We start from the raw sequence: 13,916 nt of genomic DNA on the forward strand, positions 1-13,916 counted from the left end.
GATTTGTTCCTGAGGAAAGACCAGAGATCTGAGACACTTAAATATCTGGAAAAAGTGTTGACTGAGAGAGAGACACAGGTTGATTGAATTTGGAGCAGACTGCTTTTTGTGAATTTGGATAAGGATACAAGACTGTTAGAGGGATATAGATTGAGAGAGTCTGGAGCAGACTGCTATGTGAAGTTTTATTGACCTTTGTATTTTTTCTATGAAGGAATAAGTGGTTGTTTTTTATTACAAGACACTAAATGATGATATGGCTTTAATCTAGTCTCTTTCGTTATTGTATTGTTCTGTGGGCATCTAGCGCACATCTGTATATTTTTTCATACCAGACTGTCTTGGGACTGTGTGTTATTCTTGTGAATGGAAAGAGATCAGTTCGCCTGGAGAAAATGGCCACTTTGGAAGGTGGACTCTATGGCTTTATACTCTGTTGACGTCCCATCCCTCCCCAAACCTTGCCTTCCTCAAGCTCCACTCCCCCAAATCTCCAGGTATTTCCCAACCCAAAGCTGACAACCCTATTCTTGCATCCAGGGGTCATTTCGTAGAAAAAGAGGTGCAGGAGCTCATTAGCATAACTCATTAGCATAACTTATTTGCATATGGCCACACCCCCTGACATCACCGGAAGTGTGTCAGAAGGCAACACCCACCGCTCAGGCTCCACTGGACTGTTTTGGATTGCTAGCTATTGGGGGGGGAACGCGCAGATCTGTCCTTGCAGAGGAGGGAGAGCTTGTACCTGAATAAAACCTGGTCTTAAAGGTGCCACTGGACTGTTTTAGACCGGGGGGGGGGGGGCCTCTGCAACTTACCTGGTTGCTTCTTGCTCTGACTGAGGGTTGCTGGAAACAGGAGGTGGGGCTTGTTGCATGTGCCCGACCCCTGGGCTCTTTACTGCCGGAGCTTCGCTCCTGTGCGCTCCTGCAGGAAATGACCCCTGCTTGCAACAAGATCCCTTCCGCGTGCAACCTCTGACCCTCTTACTTCACCTGGCAAGTGACTCCTGGCTGCTCACCTTCAGTGACATTTGCAGGGTCGCTGCGTGGGGAATGAAGTGACTTCCCGGCCTCCCAGACCTGATAGCTGCAATGGAATTGTTCACTGGAGCCAGAGCTGTGGACTTTGAAGGTCACTTCAGACTCCGTGGGTATAGCTTTCTTTTCGGCCACAGGTTCTTGGCTGCCTCCCTGATACAGGGAGAACAAGCTGCCTGCGTATTCCTCTGGAGATATACATCGAAAGTGGTGCTTTCCGTCTGGAGCCCAGTGCCAGAAGATAGACGGTTTTGGGAGAGCTAGAAGAGAAAAAGGGAGGTTGGCAAACTCCAGAGATCATGGGTTCAAGATCTCCACTCTCTTGGTTCCTTCCAGGAGTGGACAGAGAAATTAAAATGGCTCCAAAGCAAGTCAAGCGGAGCTGCAAGCCGCTCGGCTCAGTGGGTCTGACAAGGCATGAACTCATCCGCTGCATCATCCCCCAAATGGGAAGCAGTGCAGGAGGAGACAGTTGGTGAGCTGACACAAACTGCCAGGGCCGATGAGGGATCTGGGTCAAGTCACCCCTGAGGCTTGGGCAGAGTTGCTGGGGCTTGGATCTGCTTGTTCCTGGCCCTCTAGGGCAGTGGCCTGCTGGGAAATTTCCCAGTAAGTTAAATGGCCAGTTCGCCCCCAGTTCCTTCCACCTCCTGCCTCCAGATGTTAACCTACACAATTGAGCCGATCATAAGGTTTTCCTCAAGGTTCTAGCAATCACCAGCTAGATGTCCCTGGGAAGCCCACAGCCAGGACATAATACCCAGGCCCTGACATTCTCCTACCTCCTTGCCCAACACACACTACTTCTAATCCTGAAGGCCGTGCATGGCTATTATATATTGGGGGGAAATGTAACATTTGGCCTGATGACTAATTCTGGGGAACTTAAAACACTGTTATGTCTTTTTTTTAAATTGATGTTAAGTCACAGCTATGGTGACCCCATAGGATTTTCAAGGCAACAGATGTTCAGAGATGGTTTGCCATTGCCTGCCTCTGCGTAGTGACCATGGACCTCTGTGGTCGTCTCCCATCCAAATACTAACCAGGGGCTGACCCTGACTTACTTCTGAGATCTGATGATATCGGACTGGCCTGAGCTATTCAGGTCAAGGTTTCCAGATCATTAGGTTGGTCCCAATAAAATGGATTGTGTTCTTGTTTTCCTCTTCTTCTTTTCTTTTGTACCGACAGGGCTGTAAACAACGTATCCCACGGAAAGAGCTCTCTCTCCCATTATTTTTTTTATCATCCTCTTTTCCAATAATCTAAGCAGACGTCACCATATGTTGTGATAATGAGTTCTGTAAGTTAATTATGCAGTGCGAAGACGAACTTCCTTTTAAAAAAATCTCTATCCTGAATCCACCCCATCACCCATGTCAAAACTCTGAAGATGCCTTTTGACTCCCACCTTCTGTTCTGACTTGAAAAGCCTGCCACCAGCCCTGAAAATGTGGATGTCTTTGCTCCCTGGCCCTCTCTCTAAAATCACTAGCTTTCCTGTTTGTCTCCATCTGTCCCCCCCCCCACACACAAAAGACCCCAAACACTAGGCTCTTACCTAATTAACCTGTCCTTCTAATAAACATTTTTTCTGCATGTTTACAGAGTTTGACCCTTCATTTCTTTTTCCTTTCCTTCATTTCTTTTTCCTTAAAGGAGTCTTCCATTTCTCTTCCTGGTTTTAGATTTATCATGTCCCAAGGATTATCCCGAGGGGAAACAGAAAACCCCCAGGAGACACCTTCCTAACTATGCATGGATCTAGAGAGACAAATTGTACTCACAGATAGTAAGCAGTAAGAAGGGGAGAGTAACCGGCATCCTCAGAACATACAAGACGTCTTCAAATGAGAACTAAAGCATCTGGAACTCCAGGCGCATAATGCTGTTCAGGAAATGATCCATCATCAGCCACAGTGGAAATATAAAAAAGGAAAGAAAAATGGTACTTCTCTTTTTCATAAAGGCAAGTGTAAATGAATGCTGATACAAGATCCCCCCCCCTCCAATCTATTTTATCTTGGGGACTGTAATGTATTCATATCCGACCGCGTGTGAGGCTAGCTCGCCACGCAGTCATGCGAAGCCTCCGAGCTTCACTCTGAGAGACAATGGTCCAAGCAGATCCTAGACAACGCCAATGATCGGAGGGCTGGGGTCCTAACTGGGACCTAGGGAACTCTCGGCCACTGTAAATACCCTATCACAGTGGGGTGTGTGTGTGATGGGTGTGGGTATCTTACGAATAAAAGCCGGCCTGCGAGCCGGGGTTTTTTGTCTTGTTCCGAACCCTAAATAAATGTATGAGCTGAAATCACTGCCTCTTGCTCAGTACATTTCAGGGACAAAGATCTTCAGTGTGAGTTCTGAAACTGTTGTGTAGTGGGTTAGCCGCATGGAAGAATTGCTGAGACACGCATTATACACTGCACACTTTACTGGTACACAACAAGCGCACCCACCAATGGCCGACCGGCCGCATATATACAGTCTGGGGAACCTCCCATTGGCCCATTCAAATCTCCCGCCAATGTTCCATTGGTTCCCCTAGTGGCAGGGTGCAGGAGCCTGGTCCCCATTGTTCTCCGGACTCAAGCTCCGCTGTATCGCAGGCGCCCAGTGGCGGTCCACGGACACAACAGAAACTGGACACAAAAATTGATGAAGAGTATTTCACAGTCAGTGAACTTTAATGTCTGTAATGTGCTTTTTTACTGATGATAAGCAGCCTGGGCAGCAGGGCTCTCGGCACTATCCCAGTGCCTGGATGCAGTAATCCAGTGGTTAAGGGGGAGCTGGCGGAAGTTGAATTCATCCAAGACGGAGGTCATGTGGCTGGGAAAGACTGAAATGCTAGGTAGAGGGTCATTCCCGAGACTCAGTGGTGGGTTGGCAGCTACTACCAGCTACTAATTATTGGAGATGAAATGGGTGTGGCTAGATCTCTGCATAGCTACCCTGGACTTCCTTGGTAGTTTCTCGTCCAAATACTAACCTGGGATGACCCCGCTTAGCTTCCAAGCTCTAACGAGATCGGGCTGGCCTGGCCTCACTAGGTGGCCTTAAACAAGCTGCAACCTGTCAGCTTCCACATTACGTCTGCGACGTAACAATACTTGTCTTTCTTTGAGGGCTATTGTGAGATGCTTCAAACACGAAAAGTGTTATATACATGCTGCTTCTGCTTCTTCTTCCTCTTCTTCTTCTTCTCCTCCTCCTCCTCCTGCTGTTGTAAAGGCTGAGTTCAACCTGGAAATAGTAATAATCAAGGCAGAGGTGCCTCAGAGTAACCAGGGTCATCCTTTACTTGCCTGGTGACGTGATGGGGCTCCTGAGGTGGAGCATGTGACTTCTGAGCTGGCCTGTAGTCAGGACCGGCCCCAGCTTATTTTGGACCCTAGGCGAGGATCCCTTCTGCCCCCCCCATGCGCCCACCATTTTTCAAAAATAAATGCATTTTAGGAAGAATGTAAAACACAAATAATCAAGAAACTCCCAGAGTACGGGGGCCGGGTGCAGCTTGGCGCCCCTAAGGGCCGGCCTGCTCTAGGAGATCGCCTAGTTCGCCTAGTGAGTGAGCCGGCCCTGCCTGTAGTCAGACTCCAGGCCTTTCGGACATTAACAGTCTCCAGATCCTGCTAAATTACAAATTTCATTCTACAGCGATATCCCAGAGCCAAGCAGAACAGAATATTTTTATCCAACAGTCCAGTTCTTTTGAAGGGGAACTGAACATGATGTGTCCTCTTTATGTCAAGACTGGACAACCGAACAAGCTTCCTTCCCTTAAGAGCTTGAAAAAAGTCCCTAATGACTCAAAGGAAGCAGCTGCTAGACTGTATGTGCATATGTGTGTGACAGAAAGAGTGATTGTGTCCCCTTTGGATTGGGGGTGGGGTGGGGAGATGGAAACGTGGTTCTTTGGAAAGACCATGGATCCTAAGGAGTTAACTGCAGAGGAGTTCAGAGGATAATTTTGAAAAAAGGTAAAAGGTAAAGGTTCCCTTGCTCGAAAGCCAGTCGAATCCGACTCTAGGGTTGTGGTGCTCATCTCCGTTTCAAAGCCGAGGAGCCAGCGCTGTCCGAAGACGTTTCCGTAGTCATGTGGCCGGCATGACTAAACGCCAAGGCGCATGGAATGCTGTTACCATCCCACCGAAGTGGTACCTATTTATCTACTTGCAATTTCTTGCTTTCGAACTGCTAGGTTGGCAGGAGCTGGAACTAGAGACGGGAGCTCACTCCGTCATGCGGCAACTCGGGTCTTGGAACTGCTGAACTACCGACCTTCCACAGCCTGCAGTTCAGCATCTTAACCACTTGAGCCACCACAGCTCCTAATTTTGAAAAGTGGGGTCTAAAAAGCCCTTCCTCCTGAAAAAGAGATAGCCCCGCTCCTCCAATTCCCCTCTGTAGTGTGAAAGGATTACTCAGTGGGGGGAGAAATGTGCTCCGGGGGCAAAGCTGCCTACCTCCAGGTGGACCCTGGAGATTTCCCTGGATTACATCTGATCTCCAGACTGCTGAAATCAATTCCCCTGGAGAAAATGGCTGCCATAAAGAGTGACCTCTGTGGCATTACACCCCTCCTGAAGTTCTTCCCCTCCCCAAACCCTGCCATTCCCAGGATCCACCCTCACACTCCCAGGAAATTCTGACCCAAGAGCTGGCAACCGTACCTGGGGATTACCCTTTCCCATTCCTATTTCCAGATTTATTTATTTATCAGATTTATACCCCGCCCTCACTGCTGGAGCAGGCCCAGGGCGGCTTACAAAAAACGTTCAGGGTATTCGAAATGAGTCAGACAAACATCCATCAAATGTCCATTATTTCTAGCCGGGGTCAGCTTTATTTTGGGATCACAGATGATAAAGGGCCGCCATACTGCATCATGTCCTGAGGAAGCCCTAAGACCCTTTTCTCCCTCAGACACATCAGGGGAATAGAATGAAGGAAGGTCCTCATTTTTCTCTTGCTAACCGTTCCCCATCTGAGAGTCATTCCCATCCTACAGAGCTTGGGGAATGGGAGAGAAAGCCATATATCCTTGTCCCTGTACTATTATCTTCACGGTAATTGGGTTGCCAGCTCTGATTTAGGAAATACCTGGAGACTCTTGGGGTGGAGCTTGAGATGGGTGGGGTTTGGGGAGGGACTTCAGTGGGGTACAGTCAGGGCCTGCTCGCTCACTAGGTGAACTAGGCGTTCGCCTAGAGCGCACCAGCCCTTAGGGGTGCCAAACTGCACCCGCCCCCCACCAAAAGCCCCCCCCGCCTAAAGACCTGCATCTCCATGGGCTACCCGCCACCTCTTTGGCTGGCTACCTTCTCCCTGCCTGCCCCCTTGGCTTCCCAGTGGAGCGCTTCTCCTCCTCCTCCTCTTCCACGGGCCGGGGACTGGCAGCTGCAGCAGGAGCAGCAGCAGCAGTAGGGCCGGGGGAGCGACTGCTTGTGAGCGCCCCGCCGGTCAGCCTCTTCTCCAGGTGCCCTGACGAGGGGCGCCAAACTGCACTTGCCCCCCGCCAACAGCCCCCCCCGCCGGCTCTGACGGGGGGCACGGGGGGCGGCAGAAGGGATCCTCGCCTAGAGTGCAAAATAAGCTGGGTACATTGTCATAGAATCCACCTTCCAAAGTGGCCATTTTCCCCAGGTGATCTGATCTCTTTTACCTGGAGGAGATCTGTCGTAATCAATACTCCCTTTAAACTGTGGAGCCTTGTGAGCAAAGATTCTACTTTGTGAGCTACTGGTATTAAAGTTGTGAGTGAGTGATTTGGCTACTGCACAAATTAGTGTGCTCTGGAGCCATCCTTCCTGAGCTAAGACAAAAATGTGTGAGCCGGAGGCTAAAAATCTGTGAGCTAGTTCACACTAACTCAGCCTAGAGAGAATACTGGTTGTAATCCCAGATCTCCAGCCATCACCTGGAAGTTGGCAACCCTAACAAAGGCACCTGTCGGGGATGCATGGAAGCATCTTGAGAGGCGGAAAGTGGAAAAGGAACAGACTCCAGCATTCTTTATGACAACTCGCTAATGTTAATTAGATAGCAAACATCTGGATTTGCTGGAGAGATTGAGCCATAAACCCCTCTCCTTCCCCTCCCTCGCAGAAAATGATTTCAGCTTGGAAACATTTAAAAAGGCACTACAAGACAAAGACGAAGGGAGACACCCAGCGGTACTTTAAAGACTGCCAGCATTTATTCCTGCATTAAAACAAAACCTGCGTCCAGTAGCAGCTTTAAGACCAGCAAAGTTTTATTGAAGGTATAAGCTTTCCTGTGCAAACTCCTTCAGATAAGTTTTCATTGTATCTGAGGGAGTGTGCGTGCTCACGAAATCTTATACCTTCGATAAAATTATGTTGGTCTTAATTTAAGGCGCCGCTGGACTCAAAATCTGTTCTGCGCCTTCAGACCAACACGGCTACCTGAATCCAGCATGAGGGTTCGTGAAGCGGGGAGCAACTATGAAACTACAGTTCCCAGAATTCAGTGGGCTTGCCGGAACCATTCCAAAATGGCCGTCTTTAGCAGTAAGTACAGTAACAGTTGGGGTGCGTTTTGCTTGGGGAGCGGGAGAACAGTTATTTGTGCCTGTGGCAGGGAACGTAGTGCGTTTTTTACCTCTTGCAAAAGGCAGCAAGGACTATGATTACGGGTGTAACAGTAACTTGTTTCTAGAAGGGTGGGAAGAAATCCAAGAGGGTAACATCGGAGGATGACCTTTGGTCAGTGGAAAAGGGATGCTGGAATGTGACTGTGAGAGAGCGGAGAAGATGTATGGCTGGAATGTGACTGTGAGAGAGCGGAGATGTACGATCGTTGAGTTTTATGTTCGGTGAACTTCCAGTCCCGATCATTCAGGCCTCTGGATACTGTTCCCCAAGAACATCAGCTTTGTTTCCACGAGGTCCCATGCCACGTGATTTTTTGACTTTGTGGTTTAGAAAACCTTTCTGAGGTGTGAATTGATGCTCCTGTTTTGTTCATCAACTCAGTGAGATTTCTGTCTCTGATACTATTATGCCCATTGTACAGATATGAAAAGTGGGGGTGTGGGCAAACATTGATTTTGCTTGAGGTGGTGGTCCAGAGAATCACAATGTCTTGAGCATCTAGGGACCCTGGTTCCTAGCACCCGATCATGGCACATTAACTATGAAATGCAATGAGTTACCCCCGCCCCCACTCCGCCATCTAGTCAAGCCTCAACAGATTATCCTCATAAAGCAATGTTATGGTGCTTCACTGGAAGAGTGAAGGTGCTTTCAGAGTAGGTTGCCCCAGATGATTCTAAGTAGGAGAGCCAACACTTTCTGTAAGGGAAGATCAGAGTAAAACCTGCTTAATTGGGGTCTTTGAAACTTCCTCTTTCCTGGGTTTCTGTAGCTCCCCACCTGCTGCTGCTGTTCTAATGCATTAGACTCAAGTCCTTTGAAACAGAACCAGCAATTTAAAACCATTCTGTTAATTATGCATGTTTCTGGTTGCTTCTACAGAAGTTGGTGCATATCTTAAAAATGCCTGGGCCAAGGAACCTGTTATTGTGGCCTCTTTTGCCATTGGCATTGTAGGTGAGTGTGTGTGTGTGGCTTTTCCGTTAATCGCAGAAACCCTTACTGAACACCCCCGTCCTTACAGCACATGCTCAATGCTTAGAAGACATAACTTCTAGATAAAACCTCCAAGTTCAGTGGCAGTGAACCTCAGAATGCTAGTTGCTGAGAGGCAACAGTGGGGGAGGGCTATTGTGCTGTTGGCAGGTTTCCTGGGGAGCATCTGTTTGCCTGTAGGAAGCTGATCCAGATGGATCTTTGGTCTGATACAGCAGGGCTCTTTTCGTTTTGCTTACCGTGTGATATGTTCTCCATGCCTTGTTGGCCCACATCCTTATTCTCCCTTTCCCTATTTCAGCTGTGATAGCGCCCTGGGTCAGCCCCTACACTAAGTACAGCGTTATGATCAACGAAGCTATGCCATACACATACCCAGGTACAACCACCAGTCTGTAATACCCGCTCTTTTCTGGGGCAGTTTCTGATTTTGTGGGGGGAAACGAAGCTACGTGAGATTTTGACATTGGTCTTTGCTGTGGGGGAACTATATCCATAACTGAATGACTTTTGGGTGGGGAGGAAGGCATTTGAAGGACAAAGTCAACAAGTTCCAGGTGGTCAGCCGTCTTGGTCTGAAGCAGTAGAACAAATTTAGAGTCCAGTGGCACCTTTAAGACCAACAAAAGTTTATTCAGGGTATGAGCTTTCATGTGCTAGGTATACATTGGAACGGAAGTTAAGAGTTCAAACTTATAGACAGGCTGAACAGCAAATTTACATGTAACATGATGGAGATGTTTTAAGTTATGCAAAAACAAGACTAAATCACAAGCTAAGGTTGTAAGGTCAACAGTTGTTTTGAATTAAGGGGGGAAAGGACACCAAAGTAATAGATATGTCAAAATAGGGAATAATTGTGTAAAGGCATCTTTTCTAATTCTTCCAGGGCTCATTTTACATTGCCTTACACCACCACACAGATAGTTCAAGGAATCTCCCACAGGTCTGTGGAATTACTGGATCAGTTGCCCAGGTTTATTATTTTTCTAGGGGTTTTGTTGTTGTTGAAAAATAAATAAATAGCTCTCTTGAAAATCCCTACATATTTTGTAGGTGGAATATAAATATTTTAAGCAGTCTGGGGGTTTTTTGCCATCAATGAGCAAAAAAAAGCTCTAAAGACAGATGCCTGTGTAATGTTTCCCAGCTGCTTGAAAATAGGTGCACTCACATCTTCATTTTCTGTGAGTGGTTGGAGATGGTCACATGAATGGCAAATCTGCTGAGTATGCCTCAGAAATATACACTGCAGCTCTTTTATTTAAAATGTTTCCAGTTCATTTTCCCCTGAAAGAACTCAAAACTGCCCAAGTCTTATTAAAAACTGGTTCCAGAGAACCTTGGGAAAAAAATAAGATAAACTCAAAGAGCGAGACAAAAACAAATCCCTGAGGTTCTTATCTGTTGTGTTAAAATATCCCCCTGGAAACGTACCAATTCACAGTGTTTCTGGAAAACTTCCAGTGTGTGTGTGTGTGGGGAGCTCTTAACAATTTCTGGAAGGCCAGTCCATATAGTTCGAGAACCACTATCATGAAAGCCAGGGCAGTGGTCAATTTCACCTGCTCACATGAGGGACTTACTTCGCTGACTGGGGTTACCAGGCTCTTCCCAGCATAATAAGCTCTTGTGTACCATTGTGCCTGATTCCCATTCCCCTCCCCCTTTCTTCACAGTGCCCGTTCGGGATAATGGCAACATGCCCGATATTCCCTCCCACCCTTGTGACAAGGAAGGCCCAAGCCTCGAGTGGCTGAAGAACTTCTGAGACCTCGCAAAAGACATACTGAGCTACAACTGAAGGATCCACCAATCCAGCTGGCACCACATCACTATCTGCTGTTTTCTTGTAGATGTGTACCATTTCCAGAGTGTAATAAAACTGCTGTTAACTTAAAAGACAGGCTTTCTGGTGTATTTTTAGGAAGCTTCTCTAGGATGGAAGAGACTTTTTGAACTCCCCAGAACATGATTGGAATTGTGGTTCAGGTTCCATAGCTTCCTACCTCGAGGGATGCTTGGGAATTATACTTTTGCTGAGAAGGTTAAGAAGTCTCCTGTAATACCTGCCGTAGCTGAACTTCTTTGGGCAAATCAGTAGCGGTATGTGCCTTCAATATTTTCTGTTGGTACCCAATGCTCACATAGCATCCCTCATTCAGGGCTGCATTTTGCAGGGTGTAACGATTCCATGTTTTTTTGTGTGTGTGTCTCTTTAAAAGTTTGGTTGCATGGCTGTGGTAGATAGAGTGGTTGAGAGATGCAAGTGTGGTATGATTGGTGGTTGACAGAGAGGGGGAGGGGTTTTGGAAGTGAATCTGTTTGGATGAGTATGTGAGTCAGTCAGGAGTTTCAGTTACAAGTTGACAGTTGATGTACACAGGCAGTTCTGTGTTGAAGCAGTTAGAAGCTGACAGCTGCGGTTGTTCAGTGAGAAAGAGAAAGAGAGCTGAAAGCTGAGTGTATAGGAAAAAGTAAAGTTTAAGTGAAGAAAAGTTAAAGGAAAGTCTGAGTGTCATAACAAACTCGAGTGAAACAGTGAACATATATGGCATTGAGATAAACCACCTCTGTTTCCAGTCACTTTTAAAACAGTATCCGGGAGCCATGGGTAGGTTACCTCAAATATTAGACCTCAGTTGTCTCTCACCTCCCAGTCATAGAAGACTAAGTGAGGAGACTTAGCACCTCTGTGGGTGGTTCAATTATCTCCCCACCCCACTCTGCCAGCATTTAAGACTCAGAAATGTTAAGTACTAAATAACCATTTCTTCCTCTTACCCAATATTAAGTTGTACATCAGAAGCAGAATCCATTCACATTTTAATACATACTGGCTTGAATAATTCTATTATACATTGACTGTCGAGTTCTATCATTTCACAAAATGTAGTGCAGTTCACTTTGTTAGCCTAGACTTTCCCTAAGCAACTCTGGCTCAGTTCTGATCAGGTAAAAGTTTCATGGTTCATTTTTTTCTGTCCCTTAAAAAATGAACAGGCGCACACTTAGATCTTCACGGAACAACAGAGTAGTCTGTTAACCTAGGAAAAGGCGACTGAAGCGCAGGTATATAAAATCTCCGCTTGGGGTTTGGCAAGGGGCCATTGACAGGTCCAGCTTCAGTCAAAATCAGAACAGGCTCCAGGGCTAGAGAACTTGGGATAATGAAGTAACTTGTCCTGGGGACTAGACTGCTGCCAAGTAGCTGCTAAGACATCTTCTTGCTCACAGTGGAAATCCTCTTCAGTCTTTATCTGCAGTAAAAAACCAAAACACTGTTATCTGAAACATTCCCAGCCCAAAGACAGAGCTCTGTGCATCATCTCCAAACTCGAGCTGGCAGCACTAGGTGGGTACCATATTGGGGAATGGTGATCAGAAGAGACACGGGTGTTATGTCAGACCTATGTGGCTCCCGAGCCACTGAGTATCACAGGGCTAGACATTTGCTTTAGAGATTAAAAACCAGGATTTGCACTGTGTGCAGCTGATGTCTATACTACACAGAAAACAAACTCTGACTGGCTGCCGTGACATTAGGAAACACTCCTGAAACATCACTAAGGAAACTAGGACCATATGTCAAGATTAGCCGTGAAAGCTGATGTGTTCTCCAATACCTGAACTGGGAATTCTTCCATGGGAAGCAAGGCTGGTGTTGCTCGCCGCAACCTTGCTTCCTTTTCCTCTCGCACGTGGCGCCGGCGCTTCTTACTCGTTGGCCCCTCGGTAGGTGAGGGGCTCTCAGCATCTTGGGCAGTCAAAGACCCTGGAAGGCGCTTGGGGGTCTCTTTCTCAGGAGGTTCATTTTCTGTGTTGCCTGGTGTTGAGGCGTCCATGCTGTGGCTTCCTTCATCCTAAAAAGAGAACAGAATTGACCTAGAATTCTCAGTTCTCACTCTCCTTTTCACCAATAACAAGCCACAGTGAAGGGAATTTGCTTTTCCCCCTACAAATACAGGGTCCAGCTATGGGAGGGGCAGTCAAGTAAACCAGGGAAGTTCCCCATAGGTAGATGTGGGTTCAGAGCAACTGGCTTGTGTTGAAAGTTAGGGGTAGGAAGCAGTTATAAAGGACTACAAGGGATACAGATGGGAGGAAGGCAGAGCCTACAGGAAGGATGGTCAGTCTGGGAGGGCCATGAGAAGATTACTTGGCCAGTAATGACACCTGAGTTTTCATAGTGGGCAGCAGTTCTAAAGAACATAAGAGAAGCCAATGTTGGATCAGGCCAATGGCCCATCCAGTCCAACACGCTGTCACACAGTGGCCAAAAATACCAGATGCCACCAAGAGGTCGATCAGTGAAACCAGGACACTAGAAGCCCTCCCACTGTTGCCGCCCCCCAAGCACCAAGAATACAGTGCATCATTTGCCCCAGACTGAGAGTTCCTATCTATACCTTGTGGCCAATAGCCACTGATGGACCTCTGCTCAATATGTTTATCTAATTCCCTCTTGAAGCTGTCCATGCTTGTAGCCACCACCACCTCCTGTGGCAGTGAATTCCATGTGTTAACCACTCTTTGGGTGAAAAAGTACTTCCTTTTATCTGTTCTAACTCGACTGCTCAGCAATTCCATTGAGTGCCCACGAGTTCTTGTATTGTGAGAAAGGGAGAAAAGTACTTCTTTCTCTACCTGCTGTATCCCATGCATAATCTTGTAAACCTCGATCATGTCACCCCTCAGTCATTGTTTCACCAAGCTAAAGAGCCCCAAGTGCTTTAACTTTTCTTCATAGGGAAAGTGTTCCAACCCTTTTATCATTCTAGTTGCCCTTTTCTGCACTTTTCCCAATGCTATAATATCCTTTTTGAGGTGCAGTGACCAGAACTGTACACAGTATTCCAAATAAGGTAGCACCAATTTATACAGAGGCATTATGATACTGACTGTCAGTTCCCTTCCTAATAATCCCCAGCATAGTGCTGGCCTTTTTTATTGCAGTCGCACACTGTCTCGACATTTTCAGTGAGTTATCTACTGTGACTCCAAGATCTCTCTCTTGGTCAGTCTCTACCAGTTTGGACCCCATCAACGTATACTTATAGTTAGGATTTTTGGCTCCAATGTGCATCACTTTGCACTTGGCCACACTGAACCCCATTTGCCATGTTGACGCCCACTCACCCATCCTCGACAGATCCCTTTGGAGTGCCTCACAATCCTCCCTGGTTCTCACCACCCTGAACAATTTCGTGTTCAAGAACTGGCAGAGGATTTGTTGTCAAGTGTCTGT

General features: G+C 47.0%; 2 protein-coding genes across 2 annotated transcripts in view; one reads left to right on the forward strand and one right to left on the reverse strand.

The window, feature by feature from the left end:
* The first annotated feature begins 7,479 nt into the window (after window positions 1-7,479).
* NDUFA3 (NADH:ubiquinone oxidoreductase subunit A3) lies at window positions 7,480-10,570 on the forward strand. The gene is made up of 4 exons (XM_015414412.1): window positions 7,480-7,588; window positions 8,555-8,629; window positions 8,970-9,047; window positions 10,348-10,570. The coding sequence occupies exons 1-4, from the start codon at window positions 7,495-7,497 to the stop codon at window positions 10,437-10,439; spliced, it is 339 nt and encodes a 112-aa protein (XP_015269898.1). The 5' UTR covers window positions 7,480-7,494; the 3' UTR covers window positions 10,440-10,570.
* A 914-nt stretch (window positions 10,571-11,484) lies between these two features.
* TFPT (TCF3 (E2A) fusion partner (in childhood Leukemia)) overlaps window positions 11,485-13,916 on the reverse strand; it is a 5,505-nt gene continuing 3,073 nt past the window's right edge. The window contains exons 5-6 of the mRNA XM_015414428.1: window positions 12,295-12,531; window positions 11,485-11,928 (exon numbers count right to left, since the gene is read on the reverse strand). Of these exons, the coding sequence (XP_015269914.1) occupies window positions 11,794-11,928; window positions 12,295-12,531 (372 nt within the window). The 3' untranslated portion in view covers window positions 11,485-11,793. The remainder of the gene's footprint in view (window positions 11,929-12,294; window positions 12,532-13,916) is intronic.

This window comes from Gekko japonicus, unplaced genomic scaffold (assembly GCF_001447785.1).
Source record: "Gekko japonicus isolate JY-2015 unplaced genomic scaffold, Gekko_japonicus_V1.1 scaffold243, whole genome shotgun sequence".
In the NCBI taxonomy this organism is placed as follows: domain Eukaryota; kingdom Metazoa; phylum Chordata; class Lepidosauria; order Squamata; family Gekkonidae; genus Gekko; species Gekko japonicus.

What these genes read in the sequence shown, in the direction of transcription:
- NDUFA3 (XM_015414412.1), top strand. Translation starts at nt 7,495, where the DNA reads ATGAGGGTTCGTGAAGCGGGGAGCAACTATGAAACTACAGTTCCCAGA. An exon ending in TTTTGCCATTGGCATTGTAG is followed by an intron (nt 8,630 to 8,969) that starts GTGAGTGTGTGT and finishes TCCCTATTTCAG; the next exon opens with CTGTGATAGCGCCCTGGGTC. An exon ending in TATGCCATACACATACCCAG is followed by an intron (nt 9,048 to 10,347) that starts GTACAACCACCA and finishes CTTTCTTCACAG; the next exon opens with TGCCCGTTCGGGATAATGGC.